This window comes from Sceloporus occidentalis, unplaced genomic scaffold, assembly GCF_023333645.1.
Source record: "Sceloporus occidentalis isolate IW3139 unplaced genomic scaffold, rSceOcc1.0.p SCAF_16, whole genome shotgun sequence".
In the NCBI taxonomy this organism is placed as follows: Eukaryota; Metazoa; Chordata; class Lepidosauria; order Squamata; family Phrynosomatidae; genus Sceloporus; species Sceloporus occidentalis.
The window spans coordinates 7,831,977-7,854,988 of NW_028316996.1; the positions used below are offsets into that span (position 1 = coordinate 7,831,977).

At 35.7% G+C, this 23,012-nt stretch overlaps 1 protein-coding gene across 1 annotated transcript in view; it reads right to left on the reverse strand.

The window, feature by feature from the left end:
- Nucleotides 1-3,416: 3,416 nt before the first annotated feature.
- Nucleotides 3,417-23,012, reverse strand: part of LOC149302987 (alpha-mannosidase 2-like) — a 54,360-nt gene continuing 34,764 nt past the window's right edge. The window contains exons 11-22 of the mRNA XM_089481782.1: nt 21,369-21,483; nt 20,351-20,418; nt 18,202-18,367; nt 17,046-17,279; nt 16,746-16,868; nt 13,516-13,630; nt 11,227-11,360; nt 9,611-9,752; nt 8,173-8,306; nt 4,714-4,908; nt 4,058-4,168; nt 3,417-3,569 (exon numbers count right to left, since the gene is read on the reverse strand). Coding sequence (XP_089337908.1) covers nt 3,417-3,569; nt 4,058-4,168; nt 4,714-4,908; nt 8,173-8,306; nt 9,611-9,752; nt 11,227-11,360; nt 13,516-13,630; nt 16,746-16,868; nt 17,046-17,279; nt 18,202-18,367; nt 20,351-20,418; nt 21,369-21,483 — 1,690 coding nt within the window. The remainder of the gene's footprint in view (nt 3,570-4,057; nt 4,169-4,713; nt 4,909-8,172; nt 8,307-9,610; nt 9,753-11,226; nt 11,361-13,515; nt 13,631-16,745; nt 16,869-17,045; nt 17,280-18,201; nt 18,368-20,350; nt 20,419-21,368; nt 21,484-23,012) is intronic.

Sequence of the window (23,012 nt, forward strand, 5' to 3'; positions counted from 1 at the left end):
GGATAGAGCCGTGAACTCAAAGGCATTGTGTGATCCAGACCAGCAAGCTGCTAAAACTTGCTTTTACAGAGGTGGTCACACTTGTTGGTAATCACTTAATCAAGGGAATCTAATTAGCAACATAGGTCTGCTACTTAGAATCTTAATTCCCATGGAAACAGTAAGGGTATACTTTGTTTTTCACACATGGCTTCTCCATTTTGGCTTTACCTTTGTTGACACAGTGTAATATGTCATGTGTTGTTCATCTGAGGTTGTATTTACCCAATGTTTAGACCTGCTAAGGAACAGATGATTGTTATGTCCTGCTATCTAAAACCACGGAATTCAGAGAGGGTGTACTTTATTTTTCACACAACTGTATAATGATGTCAATAAGCTGAAAGTACAGCTCTCTTGCAAATGTTTCCTTAATTTTCGACAAACGGTTATTTGGAACACAGCACAGTGATACATTAAAAAGTTTCAAGACTGGAGTCTTTGAATTACTAAAACATGTTTAAAAGTTCATTTTGATAAGGAATAACATTATTTTCTATAAAAAAATGCAATTTTGTACACATAAATCATGGTATATATTTATTAAAGTTCAGGTTGCACATTATATATCAGAATCAGAATAAAAAAATCATTAGAGAAAATATCAAAAATGTTTAAATCACTTTCAACAAATTGAGATAAATTGTCAAAATGCTGTTGAATCAAGACCTGTGAAAGAATTATAATTAAGAAAAATCTATGTTTCATTTTGTGGCCTTCGAGTATGGATATTTTAATTATTTATTTATTTTCAGACAGTTAAGTTCATAGCAGAAAATATTTTGTATTCTGTTCAAAGTGGATAAAATATTGTATTTCGGATTTAATGCACCCAAAACACTATGAAGCAAAACACTTTTGTTATGTACGGCAATAAACCTTAATTAAAAAGGCAAACCTAGAATTATTGCATCTTGCCATGGTTATGCAATACTAAAAGGTACAATACAGAAACAAAGGACTATGGCAATGTAATTATGAAACCAAAAAAACTGTTTGCAGACTGTCACCTCATCGATAATTGATGCTCGAATAAAAAACATGCTTTGTCGAATATTGCATTTTACTATTTGAAGATAATATTCTGAAATACACCCCATCCAAATTAAGCACTTGTGTGAAAGCAGCAATAAATGTTAGAATGAAAATACATATGGTAAAGTGCCTTTATTAAAAGCAAACGATGCCACTTAATAGCAAAAGCTATGTTATAAAAGATACATGTCCTCAGATAATTGCTGCCCTGGTACAGATCTCCCCCAGATATGGCCCTGAAGCTTTTGTTCTGGGTATTTTAACAGGTTGCAGCATGCGCCAGGCAGCCAGTGCAATATTTGACATGTTCACTGGAGCTTAAAACCAACATGCCTATATTTGTACAGCACTTTTTCCCCAATGGATGTGCGAGTAGTAGGGCTTGCTATCATAGGAAAACACAATGTTAGATCCACACGAACAGGTGGATGCCATGTACAGAACATTAAGTGTTCTGTCAACTTTTAAGCCTGGCATCAACATGTATTGATTTGAGAAACAAACATAAAAACTATTGGTTAAAATGATCAATAATGGTTGCAATATAAGAAATGTCTTTTAAACAATGTATGTGTTGTGTATTAATAGTAAATTACGCTTAATTTTCTGTTGACCCCTTTTACCATAGGCTGTCTCTGGCTCATGTTAGGTACTAAGGAATATTGAAGTACACAACCCAAGCTATTAATGCATTAAACACTATACAACCTCTGAAAAGTCTGCAGCTTAACAAATTCTCATTAAAAAAAAAAACAGCAATGTATGGTGTGTTCCATTTAAGTGAAATTATATTTTTACCATTGATTTCCACTGTTGATTATCATAATACTGCGTAGAAGAATTTGGATAAAGTAGTAAAAGAAAAATAAATGCACCAACTAACTAATAATCCCTTACTCCTTACTTAAAACAAACATGGAAATAATTAGTGAAATATGAAAATGCATGTACTTATCCCAAGCATGCACAACATCCACTGACAGCTTCACTGTAAATGTAACATATTAGCAAGGAACAGTGAAAATATTAATTTCTTAAGAATACTTAAACACTCTTGATTTGTGAAGACACACATAGCATACACCAGCAGAAATAACACATATCTGAACTAAATGAACTCAAAATGATTCTGCTTTGGTTGGCTCATGGATTCCAACTTATGGCACATTTTGTGCTGGCATCCACACTTTAGCAGTAATAGCTGCAGCCTGCAATCAATGACATTAACCATTAGAATTCACAAGGAGAGGAATGAAAAAACAACATTAGAAAAAATAAAAAAATAAAAAAAGGCAGAAGACAGAATGAAAGTTTTTGTTTTTTTTCCAGGTGACAATGTGGATAGTTGACATGTTCACTCTCAATCCATGGCAATGGAACTTGTACTATAAAAAATAGTTGTTTTTGAAGTACAGTAACGGAAAGCATCCTTGGCATTAAAAAAGTGTATTCTATAAAATGCAGTCTCCAAGATGATCTTTGAATAAACGTGTACATTCAGCAAGTCAAGTTTTATGGATTCACTGTTACCTTAGGACATAAAGGTGGCTGTTGGAGATGTCAAGTCTGGATATAAAGAAACCCCCCAAGAACATTAAATAATTAAAAGAAAATTGTAAGGCACTTTTGGTATGGTTATTTTTGAAAACAAGGAATAACCATTATCCTTTTTTACTGTATATGATTATCTACTAACCTCCATTTTTTTTTTAAAGTGATGGAATAATTGCACATTTCCCAAACTGAACAAAAAGCACAAAAATACAACACGTTAGGAGACTGATTTTGGGAATTAACCAATTGTGTGTCTGAGAGGTAAACTGCAAAACAATTTGTTGCACACCCCAACTGCTGCTTGGTAATACTACAAGTTTAAAAAATATGCAAATTGCACTTAATTTTGTATTCAACTCTTCATCATAGGAAGTACATGGGAAACCATTTGCTTTTAATGGTTTTTAACTATTTGGCCCCTAGCTGTTAATCAAGTTCTTGCTTACCTTCAAATATATATTTTTTATATTTCTTCTATAGTGACTTTTGTAGAAGTTAATGAATCAACACAAAATGACAACAGCAAAATTAACACACTTAACCTGAGATTTCAAAAATATTCGAAAGACATCTTACAAAAGCAGTGGCAACATTTCTTAGGCATGGCCTATGGAATTAAAGCCAATATTAAACATGGCTTCCTTAACCATTTTTTTCCATGGAGGTTTTGGTCTGCCAAAAAAAGGAAACAAACAGAATGCATATCCTCACAGTGTCCAGAAACTGGGCTCACAATGTGCTTCTTTATTGCATGTCAGAGGAGATGTAATTGTTGTCTATAGCAGCGATCATTTTAATTTAATTCGGAATGTACTTATATCCATAGGTTTCATGTTGATTTCACTTATGTTTCTACCATCTGAAGATGGATGCATCAAGGATAATGTTGAAGGTATTAGGCTTTCAACTTTAAATCCATTGAAAAGTTGGTAAATTGGAACCTGAAACAAGAATTGAGATGATGGCGTCAAAAACAAACATGCAAGCTTGTAAATGTAACAAAAGTTGAAACATTTATTCGAAGGAGCTGAAATAAATACTTTAAATATAAGAACTGTACACTAACTTTTTTGTTGCCTGTTCAAAGCAGCCAATTACTGGGAAGGAAAAAAGCATGTGGCTGCAGGACCCCCTGGAAAACTTGTGCAAATTTGCGCTAGAGTTAAGTACCCACATACATTTTCTGTCTGAGAAAAATTGGGGGGGGGGGGGTGAAACACCCAAAATGCATAGGAATGTTTCTGATAAATCTCTAGTGCATTTGAGGGCTGGGTGTACCTCTAAGGCTGCAAAAAGTTATCTTAGAAGATAACATTTATCTTTTTGTAGCAGAGAAAACTAGAATTCCAATCGACAAACCGAATTTGCGAGCAGCAGAAAAAAAATGAACATTATTGCATAATCAAAACAATTCAAAATTGGAATATACCTTTCCCTGAGTTGTTGAACAGAACAGTCCAAGGTCTTTATTTGAGAATTTGCAGTCAAAAGCTTTCCTATGAAGAAGAAGAGCTGCTTCGTCCGATGGAAAAAATCCCACCTTAAACATAAGAAATGGGCTATGTGGTTAATTGCTGAAAGGTGGATTTAATACACAAATACAGACATTAATGGTTCACTTGTATACACATTAGGTAGACTTCCAATGCATGTATGTTACTAATTTCAGTCTGTTAACACCCCTACGTAAGTTTACTAAAGTAAACGCAAATGTAAAAAAAAGTGGAATATGGGAAACTGACAGGCTCTTTTTTGATGGTACATATTTAAGTGCATTGGTTAAAGAGAAACCCATACCAATCTTACATTTATTTTTACTGAAAATTATGACTCCTGGTCCCAACTGTAGGAAAAACATAAAACAGCAAGCAGTTATATCGTTTTGAAGGCATTTTAAAGCAACAGTTTGCGGTTTTAAACCAGTTTATTTTTTTTTGTTTTTTTTTTACTCTTTGCTTACAAGAATATGACACCTCTAATTGAACTTTGCTATGCTCCAATATCATACAAAAAGCAACACTCGGATTACTGCTTCCACAGAAGGATCAATATTTTCAGGAGACACGATAAAACATATTAACGTACCTTTGATTGGATTGTCCTTAAGTTTATTAAGTTCACATCACAAGGCATCTGTGTTGTGAAAGGGTAGAAACCATCCAGTAATGCAGGAACATCGAGATCAGCAGTCACTGCCATTGGGATTACAGGGAGGTTTAGGAAGGTTGATGTGACGTGACTCAGAAGAGACGGATAACTGACCGTTTTTTCTTCTTCTTTCTATTGCAATTGACAAAATATTCATACATTATTAAACATGAGTGCACATCTACAATTGATAGATAAAATAGTATTTCACAGTCACTATGGGTTTTCCACAATATAGGAAAGAAATTAAAACAGTAAAAGCATATTTTCACCAAATGTGAGACTGAGCATGTCAAACCTCATCTGAGGTGACCTTACTACTTTGTCCATTGCATAACCAATTTAAGGACTGAAAACCACCTACCACGTGTGTATTTACACTAAATCCAGATCAATACCTCATGCCTACACCATAACAAGGTGCTTTTGTATATTTTTTAATTCATTTGATTCTTCATGCATCACCACTCTACTGCTAACTCAGGCAGTGATTTCTGGATTGAGGAAAATCCATAACAGGACCTCTTTAAAATGTTTTGTAGGTGTGATGTAAAAATTGGAAAAGATGGAAAAATCATCAAAAGTGTGTGAACCATGAATGGAAATGGGCAAAATTATCAAAACACAACTTTCACCTCCAGCTATGCTAAAAACTAAAAGCTTAGGAATCAGAAACATACAGCAGACTATTCAGCCAATCTAGTCTGCCTATTTTTTTCTGCTGTAAAAGCCTCAAACTTTTTATTTTTATATTCAGGATATCCATATGCCAATTCCATACATGTCTGGACTCCCTCACTATAGTAAGCTCTTAACAACATATTACCTTAAAAAAAAAACCTTCCTTACATTAACATCTAAGCCTCTGAGCCCTTTGGCTGTCATTCAAATATACTTCCCTCTTGTGCCTTGAGGAATCATATTTAATGTTTCTATCACATCACCTATGTCTCTCTTTTTCTTCCAAGCTATATATGTTGAGATCCTTTAGCCTTTTCAGGTTATTTTTCTTTCACAAACCGTATTAAACATTATTTGCGCTCTCTCCAGAATATCTACATTCTCTCCAGAACGGTACACAATACTCTAAGCAAGGTCTGACCAGAGATCTGTAAAGTGCCAGAAGCACCTTCCTTTTGTATTTCACAGTGCTTTGCAACATTGTCTGCCTGTGTTTAAGTCCTCTGTCACCAACGGAACAGTACTCCTAAGACTACATACCACCTTTGGATCTGTACGCCTAAAGCGTATTATTTTTATATTTATCAATAATTTACTGCAATTGCCATAACCTCAACTCATTTTTTGCTTCTGTCGCCGATTTCGCTTTAAATGAAGTACATTTATTTACATAAAATGTCCTGAAGTACAAGGGCCACCCGGCTCGCATAGGACATAACTGCAACTAATAGTTTACCCATATGTCTGCAAGGTGTGATGTGGGACACATTTTCTGTACTGCATTTTACACAACAGAACTACAATAATTGAAATAACTTATAATAATTGGGGAACCTCAAGACATAATGAGCTTCAATATCAGCCTTGAATTTTACAAACTATACAAAAGAACATTTGTTTTAGCTCATGAAATAATCTGCACAAGAAAATCTTAGTGGAAAAACAATTGCTCAAAATCCAAGCCTTTAGAAAAATCAGCTGTTCAAATTATAACTTGTTAAAAACCAACAATTATACTCTGAACCCTTGTGGCTGCCTATACAGCTAATTAAAGAACGTGGCAAAATGTGAAGACCATTAACACTGTCTACATTTACAATGAGAGCTTTCATGTTTACAGCCTTCCAAATTATGGCTTGTAGAGTCTCTTGATTATGCTTCACAACTTTCCAAAATAGAGTGTCACAAGAAAAAAAAATATTGTTATAAGCCCTTTATATTGTTCTGAAAACAGAGCATGCTGTGTTTAGAATGACTGAGCAAAATGATTCTAGGTTGTAGGAGGAAGCCACTGGAATAAGGAACTATCAATGGGAGGAACATTGCCAAAATTAAATTGGTCTTTTGCTTTGGCAAATATAATAAAAATCTGGATGTATAAATTATTTCCACTATTATCTCAGCATGATATTTTTAACAAATTGCCCTCAGTGCACATTGTAAACGCATTTCTAGAAATACCATGGAAAAACTGCTACATTCCAAAATGTATAGAGATAACGATGGTAACAGTAACATTTAAGTCTTTAGATGATTACAACAATTATTATACCTACACTGCCATTTCAATATTTAGAGAAAGAAAGGAAAAAAAACATAGCTCATTACGCTCTAAAGATGACATTTACTATGCTGGATTAAATGCGGGACGTGACAGTAGTAAAAATAAATACTATTAAACTAAAAAAACCTGTACTGGTCATATGCTTAAAAGAAGTGCGATGGAGCTGCATGCTCAATGTATAAATGCGTCTTAACACATATAGTAACTGAATGGGGTTATTTGGGGAAAGCAGAGCTCATGCTGAGAATTTAATTCATTCAATTCATACACATTTACTTGATGAAGGCAGGCATACTGTGGAATACTAAAAACTTGTTCTGAGAAAAGCAAGAGAATGCAAGGAGTCTTCTGCGCTTTAGTGATGTATTATCACAACTAAAAAGTCATGTCTGATTAGTGTCTGTAATGCGAGATAAAGAAAAACTTTACAGAGCATCTTCATGTTTTTACAAAACCACTTGGTTTTTGTTCACTCACGTAGGCACAAATGAAACAAAAAATAAATGACCCAAATATTCTCCTGATTGTATAAGGTGTTTGTGCTCCCAGTTCTGTACTGCATAACCTGGCCTAATAGCAGGGGGTTTATGGCCTGGGTGCAAACATTATGTGCCTAGGAGCATAATAGTTGCGATTGATGTCCCCACCAGTCTAGGAAGTAGGGACAGCGTCAGATTGTGGTATACCTGTGTGCCTTACACCTGTGTTAGAAAATATTGACATTATTTCTCAAGCATTACTATGTCCACGTCCGATTAGTATATAGGAAGTATGTAGTTTTCCTGAATATGCCCAGAGATGAAGCCCATGATGAACTTGAAACTATAAAAGTCTCTTAGAATATATGGATATAACTATGTAATGTGGGAAAGTGAAGTACTCGATTGCTTTAAATTGTAATACAAATAAACCACAACGTTTTGATTATTACTTTATATGGTTAATATGCACATAATTCACACTCTCTGTTGTGGATTCTTCTGGTTCTAAAGATGCACAAGACAATTTAGCACCTAAACTGCCAAAATACAGCGATATTTTAATTTTACGTTTTAGAAATATACATTATGGATAAGTATTGTTTGTTCTGCGGTTTAATAGTCGGGATTTTCAAATCTAAACCAGCGGTTCAAAATACTCAATCTACATACCTCATCTACTCCAGTTCTTTGCTCTAGAAGAAGTCTGAACAAATTAGATGTGATTTTGTTATCTTGAAGACCTTGCCCAAGACCACGGTTATCATCCTGCATCAGTCGCCGGTCCATGACAACGTCTAACTGACCTTGGGAGCAAAAAGAGGCAACGCTTTATACAATCAAATGTCTGAAAACATTACATTTAGATAACAGTTTTATATTTGGCCTGCTTTTATTTTCTGTATTAAACATATACAAATGTCATCCTGAATAATTATTGTACAGTTTCCTGCTGTCACGGAATGCTGCTAAAGAGAAAACTATAGGCAAATTCAGAAAAGCGTGAAATTTAACAAACGATCCAAGAATACAACATGAAAAGAAAATCTTGAAAATGTGCATCGTAAGAAGCGGGAGAAAAGACGAATATCTACTGTTTTCAAGCTTATGAAAACGTATAGTTTTAATAAAGCACAGAAATCTGTGCTATAGAAACAAACTATTTTCCATCTTTAAAGGGTAAGTTAAAGGGCTCTCTCTTCCTGAGTATTGCTTTCTCTATGTAAACTGTCTATAGTATGTTCTTCTGTCATCTCCTGCCCTTTTTTTGAAGATCACTCTCTTTTACCAACATTTTTACTATGCATTTATTTACCTCAAACAGACATAGACAGAACGGCAGAATTTCTTTGTATACATTATTGCCGTCATTAAAAAATTAATATGGAATTAATTTGTTTTTAAGGATTTATGCCCAGAGTTTTTAGTCAAAGTGGCTACATAAAAAGCAAAGTCACAAATGCTTTCAAGACCTCACATGACTCTTTTTAAATACTCCATCTTCTCTTGGGCTTATATTGCTTTATATGAGAAAGCATACAAATGAAAGTAAAGCCAGGAATTTTATCTTCTGGAATAACACACAATAAAAACACAAAAGTATCAGACAACAACTGGTTTACCCTCCCATTGTTTAAATATTGCTAAAACATAGTTTACGTGTATTGGAACACAAGCAATAATGAGGGTAGCTAGGCTGTGGAAGCAAATCATGTTCCAACATATAAGGATCATCACTCTAGTTAAAATGGCCCTAGAGGGTTAAGGCTAACAAGCAGCACAACAGAAAAGAAAGAGTATAAAGGCGTAAGTAATTTGTTTCCAAATGATGCTATGCTCAACATACAGAATAATGTTTTTATATAAATGAAAACCACAGGGGGGAAATAAGATTTAAAAAAAAATCATGCTTAAAGAGACAGAAATTATTTTGACATTGTGCTGGGCTATGTGAAAATGCTCAGAATGTGAACATTCGACACGGGTGCCCATTTTAAACACCTAAGAAGTTAACTGGAAGTTGTGTGCTTTGTATCAAAGTCAACAAGGGAGACTTCGAACTGGCTGAAGCAGATTGACTACGGAACCACAAACAAATAAGTCCACATACCACTCTTTAAGCTGGCAACACCAAGAGACTGCGCTGAATGAAGAGTCAGTCGGCCTTCATTATCTTGAACATAAGCCATTGTAGTCATTGGGTATATGTTGGCTTGAAGAGGTAATTTGCTTAAGGTTTGTCTTGGTTGAATCTGGAAAAAATAGTGTAGTTAAAAATCAATCAGTATCCATTATCCTGTTTGTACTATATTTATAAAATAAAAATATACTTTTTATTTTTCCACTGCTAATCCTTTTGCTGCTAAGAGGGCTACAGCTGGCTGAGAATATGACACCTAGTCTGCTCTCATAACCCCCAGACCACATTTCAAGCTTCATTTTTTTTTTTAATTCAGTAGAGAGCTTTATGGTTCATTGCCATTTTCAAAAGCTACCAGATATTAAACAGTATGATTACAAGCAGTGAAACAGTTCTATTCAATAAATAAAAATAACTTTTCCACCTTCAGAAGCTGCATTTCGTTCCTATTTTTAAAATCTAACTTATGCATTATTGCCTTTATATATCATGTAACGTGAATGCGATTTTTGTAGGCTTTCTAGCAGTCTCCTTATACATGAACAAGATCAGTCTGCTAGTCTTTGAATATCAGGTGTAGCATAACTTATTTTTATGCACTGTTCACTATACTGAAAAAATCTCAGGGATAGCTTTTAAAGGAAAATGTATAGTGCATTCCAAACATATGCACTAAACATATAATAATATATATTAAACACTTGAATAGCATGGGGTTTCCAAACATTGACCAATACATTTACGAACATTTCCATACATTAATAAAAAGATAAAACGTATTATTTTCCCCAGGGGACTAAAGCAGATAGAAAACCACTAACAGTGGGACGTTCTATGTCAAGCCCTGCCTCAGGCGTGTCCCAAGGCAGGCTTCCCTGCATTTGCATCCATGGCTGCATTTCCACTCTAGTGAGACATCAGACTGGGCGCTCAGCTAAGAATGCATTGTGCTGGGTACAGCATGTTATGTAGGCACACAGTAAATGGGCAGCATGGGAACTGTGCCTTGTAACTAGCAGTACATCGGGGGTACTGGTCATCAATGGATGGTCCTTGGCTTTTTTGGACCTGCCACACTTGCCAGAGAATGCCATTAGTTGTCAGTGCGGCACAGATGAAATGCTACTCTTCTCCGTCGGTATGTTAAAAGTGGTCACAACAGATATTCAACACAATACTGTTTAAAAGAGAAGTATCTTTAAATGTGCAATCTCTAAACATTTTTGTTAAAATTAAAAACAATATGCAAGGTTGCAGCTAGAAACAAATTGTGTGTCACCATGTTCCAACACACAATATTTTAATAAACGCTCAGATATAGCTGAATTTTTACTGCAGGTGAGTTAACTGTTTTGTGCATGATAGAAGAGCTGTAGTGGATCACTTAAACATATCCATAACAATGTGTCACTCAGAAATATAGCTGTTAGAAGGCTGGAGAACATAAGGCTCTCCAGCTCTCCGAGACAGCATGTTAGAGCATCATTGGGGTTGTAGCTCAAAAGCAGGAGGCTACATGTTACTAAGCCTTGCTTTATTACATAGATTCCTATAATTGTTACATGTTTAGGAGTGATGCATCTTACCTGGAATCCATTTAGATCACTGTAAAACCTGTTTTGACTGTTTATGTCTGAACTTATCCTCATCACAATCTCACGATTGAATTCTCCTCTGATATCCACTACATTTGATATTTCTGGAGATTGTCCTTCAAGACCTGTGTACATTAATTTGCTGTTAAAATAACTTACATCAGATTCAGACCATACAAAGCTTAATGCTCAAACACTGAGGATGGTAGTTTGTTTTTGCACTACAAAAAAAGAATCTGCTACACAAACTTGCCATAAACTGACTGCCATAAACCCTCCTAAACACCTGTGGAGAACATCTAAAATAGCTGCAATGTAAGGAAGTTTATACCAGCCTCCCAAGTGAGCAACCTAACAGTGTATTGTGTAGGCATAAAACTATACTGAATTTGACAAGACCAAGGATTAAGGTCTTTAGATCAGGAAAAATAGGCAGTCTAGATAGGCTGAATTCTTATCTGCCGACACGGCGCAACATGTTATGTAGTCTTACCGCATGAAAAATGGAATGTGCATGCTGACTGCACCATTCCATTGGTTGTAGAGGAGAACCAAACAGAAATCAAATGTTTTTTTACCATATTTTCATGCAATATAGTGAAGGCCAAACGCAGAGTATAACAAAATATGTGTTGAACTCTATAGCCTGATGGGGCAGATCTCCGCGTATTTCATTTCCTAGGTATGTCTGTAAATAAGTATGATCTGTGGGTATGTGCCGGCAATACTCCACGTATCCCTTTATACATGGATTTACCAAGCTGTTTTAGTTGAAGGGACAGTCAGATGCCACTGACACCACTTCTAAAGATGAACGCATAACAACGCACTTGCCGTGCATGCGGGGGGCACAGCTAGCTGACTGAAGGAGGGTATAACATGTGTAGTGAGATTGGCACTTTGAAATTATTCTGTGTTTTCCACCATTACTCTGAATTGTATTGAGCATGGTGGTTTCATTTTACAGAATGCATTGTAGCTGGGAACCAGGACGGGATGACTATACATATGTGGGATATTTCATATCTCAAGGCTTTATATACTAAGCACATGCAGAGTTGGTATGGAAGAATTAGACCACAAACACACGTGTTGATTATAAGTGGACAATTCCATATTGATTCACAGCATGTACTTGGACTATTCTTCACTACATGACAAAAAGTATATGGACTCCACTATTAGTTTAGATGCTACGGCCATTGCTAACAGGTGTATAAAATCAAGCACATCCATATAGAAACATTGGCAGTACATCGGGTCGTACTGAAGAGTTCAGTGACTTCAAAAGTGGCATTGTCATAGGATACCACCTGTGCCACAAGTCAGTTGGTGAAATTTCTGCCCTGGTAGATTGGACTCGGGCCACTATAAGTGCTATTAATGGGAAGTGCGTGGCTGCCAAGAGCTGAAGCATGTAGCGAGTAAAAAATTGCCTGTCCTCTGTAGTATCACTCACTGCAGAGCTCCAAACTGCTTCTGGAAGCAACATTAGCATAAGCACTGTGTCTCGGGAGCTTCATAAAATGGGTTTTTCATGGCCGAGTAGCAGCATACAAATTTAAGGTCACTCAAGCATCAGCTGTGGTGTAAAGAAAACCAACACTGGACTCTACAGATGTGGAAATGTGTTCTCTGGAGTCATGAATCATGCTTCATTATCTAGAAGTCTGATGAATAAATCTGGGTTTGCCAGGAAAACGCTAGCTACCAAAATGCATAGTGCTTACTGTAAAGTTTGGTGGAGGAGGAATAACTGTCTGCGGCTGTTTTTCAGAGTTTGGTCACATAAGTTCCAATGAAGGGTACTGTTAATGCTTCAGCACACAAATACATTTTAGACAGTTGTATGTTTCCAACTTTGTGGCAACAGTTTGAGGAAGACGCTTTCCTGTTCCAACATGACTTTTCCCCTGTGCAGAGCAATGTCCATAAATACATGGTTTGCAGAGTTCTGCATGGAGGAACATGAGTAGCCTGCACAGCGCCCTGACCTTAACCACACTGAACACATTTTGAGATGAATCTGAATGTCGATTGCGAGCCAGGCCGCCTCATCCAATATCAGTGTCTGATCTCATAAATGCTCTTTTGTCTGAATGGACTCTTATTATGGATTATATATGATATGATTTGACTTAAGGAACACACTATCCACAATTCAATAAATGCAACACGTTATTTCATTAGAAAGCATGGAAGGACACAGGTGAGGTATAATAAACCAATACATGTCCCATTCCCGAGTTAGAGAACTAGTCATAAAATGAATATTCTTACCTTGTACATTGTAAAGTCGTACTGTGTGTGTCACATGACTGAAGAAACAAACAACTTCATTAAAAAGGCTCCCATAACCGACTCTGATAATTGGTGGATTAGCAGAAATATAGGGCTAAAAAGAAAATAAATGCACAAAATGTAATTCTTTTAAATGCAAGCGGCATCAGAGTGATTTAAGGATTATTACATAACCATTGAAATTCCCATTCAAACATTTTGCTAAGTTCCACAAACATAATGAATGTTTTGTAAAATCAGAGTGCAAAACATTGTCCTTGAGTCTTAAGTCTCAAACTTTAATTACCATGAAAATAAAAAGTATAGTGCAAAAATAACAATAATATCGGTTTTAGATATTTAAATTAAAGGCTCCAGTAAGCCAAAGTACAGATAATGGCACTGCATATTCAACCATGATTTGGAAGGCAGATGTGAAAGCTAGAAAATCTGAATAATGTACATAAGAATATCACAGTGTGACAGAATCCCCAATACGCTGGTTTCTTGCTCTGTTTTGTTCTAGATTGTTTTATTGTTTGGTGCCAGATGTGACAGAGCTCTGTTTAAATGCTAAACGCATACAAGTAGAAACCAATCAATAAATATCCTACTTTAATCGATAAATCCTCAGGACACGTTCAAGATCCTCAGGTGAGACTTCTAAACTTACAGATAACCAAGGCCGAATATGTTGCTTCTGTACAGATAACGTTTAGATGTCCCTGACTTCAGTTTACAATGCAGTTCTCGTATGTCAGACTATGAATGGAAATGCAAGACGCAGTCCAAGGTTAAAAACAAAATAAAGGGCACAACTTAAGGTTAAGAATAAATGGCTCAACTCTGTCCTTCCCTTACTAACCATTACTTAGCTGATAATTTTTTGGACATGCACACTTCCTTTCCATAGTTTATACCCAACATATATATAATAGCAAGCAAACCTTCATTAATACCTATCTTAAGTTTAACACACACTAACCCACAAAAGCCAAGAAATACAATCTAATATTTGACATTAAGCTCATAGTGCCTATGTGCTTTGCTAATCACATCAAGGCATTATAAATGACATTACCAATTACATAGTTATGGCATTGTAGGACATTACAAGTGATCAATGACAAGACAAAAAAAAGTCCTTTAAATTTAAATGCATTTACTAATCCGATTACAGATTTGCATAATCAAAAAGCCATTTTAGAGCTTAATTGGACTTTGGTGCTGAAAAAGAAATCTTGACAGATTTGCATGGTTGCATGGTTTGCGGTGATTGTCATTCTGATAAGGACTCCGACATACAGCTGCACTCAAAAAGTATTAGCAAAATAAAGATCAAGTTTCCAGTGTCGGGCTAAAATTTTGTTATTTCTTTCAATAACACTTGCTAACTTAAAATAGCAAAAACACTAAAATCATTCTGAAAGAAAAACTAATGTATCGTACCTGGATATTTTAGTATTAGGGTGGTCCTTTCGGTTTCAGAAACTGCAAGGTTTGGTTGAATTGCAAAGGTATAAAAATACCTAGGGGGATTTTTAGTTATGAAGGGGGCTCAGCTAAATGTAAAGGGCTCTTGCAAAGGAAGTTTTTATCCAATTCAACAGATAAAAGTGGCCACTTATTACCATTGGAGAAACTGTGACTCCACCTTACACAAAACAGGGTCTTCACAGTAAGGTTAGAAATGCCCTGGTTTGCTCTACTAATGATGGTGGCCACAAAGTACAGAGGCTTTACATATATCACATTTATTTATACAGCACCAGCAGATTCCGTAGCACAGTTAGAGTCCAGAGACAATACGTGACAATTTAAAATAGCGCATATTAAGACATACTGGTACAGAAAAGGAAAGGGGCCTTATTCTGCAAGTTTACTAAGTTTATTAGGTGGTTGAGGGATGAATTCTAGATTACGGTCACAGCACAGGTGAAATCCTGAATGTGTAAGCATGAAGACGTAATAACAGTAGAAGAGAAAAGTCATGGGAGGAAGGAAGAAGCTGGGGAAAATATTTGGATATGAGAGAAGATATAAGAGGGTAGAGCATTGTTATAGGCTCTGTAGGTCAGGGTTAGGAGCTTGAAATTAATGTATTTATTAAATTGAGGGTATGGGTAGCCAATGGAATGACTGAGAAAGTGTATCAGCAGATGAGGAGTGATGGGAACATATTAGTTGCCCAAGGGAGGAAGTATAGATGGAGAAGAGTAGAGGTCAGAGCGAGAGAGCTAGGAAACAGATGTGTCATGGATGCCATGAGAATGAAGGGTCTTCACAAGGACGGGTGGTCAAGAGTGTCAAAAGCTAAAGGGAGGTCCAAACTAACGTCCGGGGTGAAATGACCTTTGGTTTACTGCAGCACCCTCCTCGCAACCTAAGTAAAATGCTGCCGCTAGGCTTATCCTCCTTACATGTCGCTCTTTTTTTCTCCTCCCCTGCTCTGTGAAGCTCCTTATTTCCTCAAGAATTTAATATAAAATCCTCAGACTGATATACAAAGCCCTGCACGGTACTGTTCCCCCATACATTTTCGCCCTCATAACAAAATACTCCTCTGCTCGATCTCTACGTTCTTTCCATGGACTAAGGCTCTCATCCTCACTCATCACCTCTTACAAGACTTTAATTGTGCTGCCCCATTTCTCTGAAACTCACTTCCCCCCTAACCGCCAGCTCCCTATATTCAGGAAATGCCTCAAAACCTATTGCTACAGAGAAGTGCACAATGTTATCAGCTAAAACCTTCATATCTTATTTGCCACTTGTACAACTCCCACAGTCATCTATGGCTCTATTTAGGACTGAGGCTAGAATGTGGTTACACTGGGTTGTGGCAACATCAGGGCAGGATGAGGTAGAGATGCTGGAAAAAGAGAGGGTAGAGAAGCTGTGGGAGGTAGTGCAAGGTCGAATGTTAAGAGGTTGTGGACATAAAAAGAGAAAAGAGAGATTATAGAAAGATGGAAGAACATCCGGACAATTTAGTGGCCATCACTATGCGCGTGGGAGGTAGTATAAGAAAGCTTTAGAAATAAACTGCATTTCTTTTCAACAAGAAATGCTATTATTACTGCCTATGGAGCCATGAAGGAACTGGTATTCTCCTTTCTACAGAAAAAATTACTTTTGTGTTTATCTAGATCAGTGCAATAAAAAAAAAAAAAAAAAAAAGTCTGGTAACTGTGGTTTCCCATCTGTACTAAATAATTATGGTCACATACCTTTGCTTCACCATCAGGAAGGAAGAGGTAGGCTCCACTCTTATCTCTGTTGTTTGTAGTTCCATACCACATAAATTGTACTTTAACTTGGTGAGTTTTTCCATTAACCTTTGTCATTATTTTCTAAATGAATAAAGAAATAGTTTTAGTTAATGAGCGTTGAAGGGCCAGGAAAATTGGATTGGAAATGATTAACAAAAATAATATAAAACTGGGCTTATAACTTGTGAATCTCCATTTGTATTATTTGGAATTAAATGTGTTTCTTCTTGTTCCTACTATTACAATTGAGAACCTTACCTCCAGGAGTCCAGATGTCCCAGAAAACCACAGCTTTAAGAATGAATTTTCAATGGTTAAATCATCGACAACATTGTCTAAATCTGTTATCTGAAAGACTCCATCGGCAATGACTTTGTTGCTTCTTCCTCTAGAAAAGACGGTATACTCTGCCTTGATAGATTCTGAGCTTTCAGTTTCCACTAGCTGGTAGACTGCCATGCCAAGAGCGGGTAAGTGAGCGAGAAAGGAAACCTTGTAATTTAAGAAAGCAGTGAGGAAACAAAACCGTTAATATCATGGTAAATTATATATGAAAAATAACGAACTAAAATGTTCCTACAAGCATGCACTAAATAGATAAAAAAAGAAATACCTATATAGCACATGTATACTTATACAAGCACAATGAGCAAACCTATAAAGGTTTATATATTTTTCCAAAGTTATTTAAATAGCCATCATACATTTTGACATAAAAATCTAATGTTTTCTCATACTTATTTTGCATATAATGCAAAAAAGGAATGGTGCAGATGTGTAAAAAAACAAAATATAATTTTCAGCTATGCATATACAGTATGTATAATAGCAACTTATATGACCTATAGGGACAAAATGAAAGAACCTATGGTGAAACCAAAGTATATGTAAAGTATATGTAAAAACATATGCACACCTTGCACCCCAGTCCATGTATGTATGCTGTAAGGTCAGAAAGTTTAGCAAACCATCTCTTCAACAGAAGTAGCGAAGTCTAGACATACCTACTAACCTTATACTCCTGCCAATTGGTTTAAACAAGTTTAAATCAAATTCTATTCTTTTTGCAGTGGAACATTATGTATTTCTACTTTTGTAACAGGTACACTTTAAAATAAGACCGTGGCACTTGGTTGTGTAGATTTATTCTATGAAGGAATGTTTGTCACAACAGATGTTGACTGCTATAAAAAGGAGGACAAAGAAAGTATGTGTGTGGGTGTGTATAATTAAACCCTTACATGGTTAAAACTGCCGAACTACTTAAATGGAACATATCTGGGCAGATTTCTGCTATTGACTGTTGGATGGGGTACAACATAAACACACCGCCATTTTTCTCATGTAAATATTGTTAACTTGGGGGCACAGGCTGGAATCAAAGCAGTATGAAACATAGTTTATATAATTATACCTGATATGTGTCTCGTAACACAGAAGAAGCTCCATCCCAAACTGCACTAGATTGGGATTTCAGAGGCTTTCCAGCAGAATTTCGAACTTCTGTTTTGGGTGAATTTACATACACAGAAACCACAGCAAAACGTTCTTGTTCCGAGGGGTTAAAAACAGTCAAGTACCTATTAGATATAAGCAAGTGAGAACAATCACGTTATTCTGCATAGATCAAAAATGTTACGTTTTCTTTAAAAGAAACTGATGTTTAAGGCTTTTTTTTATTACATTATCAAAAATGTAAAAATATAGTTAGAATGACCCTAGTGTATTTAGAATCCTATTTATTTTTATTACAGAAGTAAAACAAAATACAAATGTATGCATCATTAGTATTAAACAAACATACATAATCTTTATATATAATTTATATTTAAGATGGGATTTTGCACACATTTTTATATGCATGAAAGCTGAGCATGCCTTAAAAAAAAACAAAAAAAAACACTGACAATCAGATAGATGGAATACGTGCCCAAACATTTTCTAATGTTGAATATACAGTGTGACAGAAAACCACATAAGGCAGCTGGGTAATGCTGTAAACCATAAGAGACAGAACATAAAGCAAGCGGAATGTTTATTGGTACAGCTTAACCTGCATTCCTTGTAGAGACTAGCCATTACATTAATGTAACTCAACAGACCGTTTGCAGACATGATTACATTTAGAAAAAAAGATAAAACTCATCCCAAATACGAGCGGTTTTTTCTGGAGCGCTATCAGCTTCGTAAAAAACCCACAGGATGAGCCTGAACAAATTCACCTGTTTTTCCTCCTCCAGTAGCGGTAGCCCAGTGTATTTTGTTATCAGTCCAAATACCAGCCCTACAATTGGTGTTAAATATGCTTGGCAAGGAGACAACAGGCCCTAGAGTACTTAAACCACTGCACTGAATTTACACTATATATATATATATATATATATTTGCCCAAATATAGGCAGCACTCCCCCCCCCCACTATAAGTCTTTAAAGTGGGGGTGCGGCCTATATTCGGGGTCTAGTGCAGGAATGCGCAATTTGTAACGCCCGACGCCCGGGACATGCAGTTCCGGGCGCCGGGCAGGCAGCAGGGTTAGGATACAGATCCCCCGCAGCGAGGCAGGGGACCTGCATCCTACCCTCCGATACGCTCTGACAGCCTCCCCTGCCGGCACTTTCCACGGGGGGAGTCTCGGCAAGGGAGATTGTTAAAGGTTGTTTATGCTCGCGTCGCCGCAGCCGGTGAACGTCTGCGCGATGTACGTTAATCTTCCTTGCCGGCACTTCCCACGACGGAAGTGCCGGCACCAGAAGTTGAATACGATGCTGCCCGCCGGCCCCGCATGAGTCTGGGGAGTCTGCACTGGTAAGTGGGGGGGGGGGGGGGCACACACATATATATATATATATATATATATATATATATAAAATATATACATATATGTACATTTCTATAAAATCTTAAGCACTTTTCTCAGTGATGGCATAACTTGCTACACATCTATCTGTTTTGGTCCATTATTTCTATGGAACTACTGCGCTTCACATAATCTTCTGCTTACTTATAGGTCTTATGTAACATCTGCAAATTTAGCTACTCAAGACTCACTATATCCTAGAAAAGTAACCCTAAGTTTATACAGATACCAGTGATATGGCTCTTATGACATTCCTCTTCTTACTGTATTGCTGCGTGTTTTATTACCTTGCTGTACTGTTCTAGCTTTGCAAAAAATTGTTGGAGATGACAGTGCCATAAAGACACAATTTTAAGGTTCCTTTCCCTTTAAACTCTTAACAACCATGTAAAATGAAGGGGAAAAAAGAATGCATGATGTGTGTGGATACACTAAACCTGCAAAAGTGGAATCAGGTTTAACATATGGTAGAAAAAGAAAGTTTCTAATTTTGTTCATTTTGTTTTTCCACCTTTCTTTTTCTACCATCTTACTACTATCTTAGGACATTTACAGTTTATTTAAATACAAAAGTCTGTTAGTTTCTAATTTTGTTCATTTTGTTTTTCCACCTAACAGACTTTTGTATTTAAATAAACTGTAAATGTCCTAAGAGATATTTAACAAAGATTCAAAATATACATTTTCTGGAAAAATATTGCTTACCTTGGATGCCTTGTTATCTTTATTACTGTCTTTTGGGGTAATGCATCTTGTGACGGTTGTACATCATCCTAAAGAAATATTTCAAAAGCAATATGACAATGGAAAAAACACACAGTTCAACATCTAGCCTACTGTCTGGCAACCAGATTCTCAAATTGTTATCGCAATAATTACAATTTGTAACCTCCTCCTCACTCTGTTCACCTACGTTCATGAGGCAGACAAGTTTACAGATAGGAAAAATCCTAGCAAACACCAAATTTACTGTTCTGTTTACTGTATTTAGTGCAGTGGTTTTTAACTTGTTGGAATAAATCCATTTATGGATAATTTTTCTTAGCTATTTTAGGTTTCTGCATAAAGTTTTTTCCTCAATGTATTTCTATATTTTTAATAATAAACAATGGGTTAAATATATAAATATGGAGTCTTGCTTCCTGAAAAAAATAGTATATAAAGAGGATAGTTTAAGAAATATATATATATGTCTTAATTATAACTATGTATATACATATATGATTTTTTTTATTGTAATGTGTCCAATGCAATTGGGTGTGAATGCTTTAAATTACCTTTTTTTTTTTTTTTTTTTTTTTAAGTTTAAGGCGTTTTTTTGGAGATGTTTGCTATAAAAGTCAAACAGGGCTTAGTGGGAATTAGCAGCAAACTTACATGTCACCTCCAATCTCATTGTTCAGCTTCTAGGGCTGCAAGGATCAGATTTAGCAAAAGGGAAAGAGTAACTTAACTGGGAGAAATAAGCATGAAAATGCTGGGAAAAGGTCGATAATACATCAGCCACTGGTAAAGGAATACAGTAAGCTTCAAATACCAATTCAATCTTTCTATTTGAAACAGGCGTATATAAGAGATTACAAGTAATATAACTAGGATATATATTCATGTTGTCCATAATGATTACATCTAGCAAGTAGTAAAGGGGATCCAAAACAATTTTTCCTAGATTTTTTATACAGCCTTTAGCTTTCACTAAAGCGAATAAAAGAAAAATACCTACCATACTGAAGAATGGCATTGATGGGTTGTAGGTGTACCTTTCTTTATCCTTCATGATAAGAACATGAGCAGTGTCAATGATCACCCTCTTCAGGTTCATAAGAGAATGGAAAAGTCTGTGCATTACAGAAGAAAAACGTATTAACCCCTTTCGTGACAAGACTTTTTTTTTGTACCCTTCATGACGATGGCTGTTTTGACATTTCCGTTGTGTTTTTTTTTAAGCTGTAGTTTTCTTGAATCGTTTAGTGTACCCACACAAGTTATAAATTATTTCAGAGAGAAGGGTGTGCTTTATTATTAGGATAATATCTAATTACAAAAAAAAAATATGTGAAAAATGTTAAAAAAATGTACTCATCGACAAAAACTAATATAAAAATTGCTAAATATATTTTAATATTTGTCCTGAGTTTAGAAATATGTTTTAAATGAGGCAATTTAAAGGGAAATAAGTACAAGTAGCATATTGCTATTATACAATCATTTTTTTCCAAATCTGGTCATACCGCACCCATGTCCTACTTGGGATATCTTTAAAACTGCCCAATTTAATTTACACCATCAAACCATATATTTCTTAACACTAGACACCCCAGGGTATTTCAAATGCTAGTATTTAAACTATTTCCATGCGCTAATTCAACCAACACATTTTACTTCAGGTATGAATTTACAGCCCCTGGTATGCGTCACTGTCAAACAAACCTGTCATCAAACAACCAAACAGGGTTTCTATAGTATGACACCTTTTTAAATATGGACAACTGTGTTGGCTTTTATTTTTTTATCTGTACACAGGCTTGATTTCACCAGAAAATATATAATATCTGACAATAGTGCCAATAAATTTGCTGTAACTAAAATAGTGCATTAAATTCCATACAACTAGTGCAATGGTAATCATAAAAAGATAATGGATCAATAAAGCAAAGGCCAAAAGGGCTCAAATAGCATGCTGAAGACTAAAAGAACATATGCTACTTTGGTGTATTCTATATTCTGTGTACAGAGGTCAGCGAAATAGATTATAAAACAAAGACAGACAACCTAGGACTCAATTTCCTAAATTATTAGAGTTTAGCGTTTATATGTGTAGAAATGAGGCAGTTAACCTAGCGTTTTTCTGGGAGTATTCGGCAGAAAATCTGCCAGTAAAAGAATATAAAATATTATATATATATATATATATATATATATATATATATATAATATATTTGGCAACACGGATGAGCCAAAATGATTGCATACTGCAATTGTTCACATAGGACTATATGGTGCTGACAAGTTAGTATAGAATAGCCATTTCAAAGGTTGTATATGTATTTTTTACACGTTAAATGCCTCTAATATTAATTTTTCCATTTTGTTTATTCTATATTTATAAACATAATATGTGCACTGCATATGACCGCTATTACCAACATGTATACACACACATATATATATATATATGTACCGTATATATAATATATATCGATAAACGTAACACAAATTAAGTTTTACATTGTTTTCTTTTCATATTTCGTTACCAGAACAGGGACTGTATTACTTCCATACAAAGGAACAAATGATAAGTCTATTTTTGCAAGTGTTACATTTAAAAGCTCAGGTCACATTAATCTATATTTTTTTTTTGGGGGGG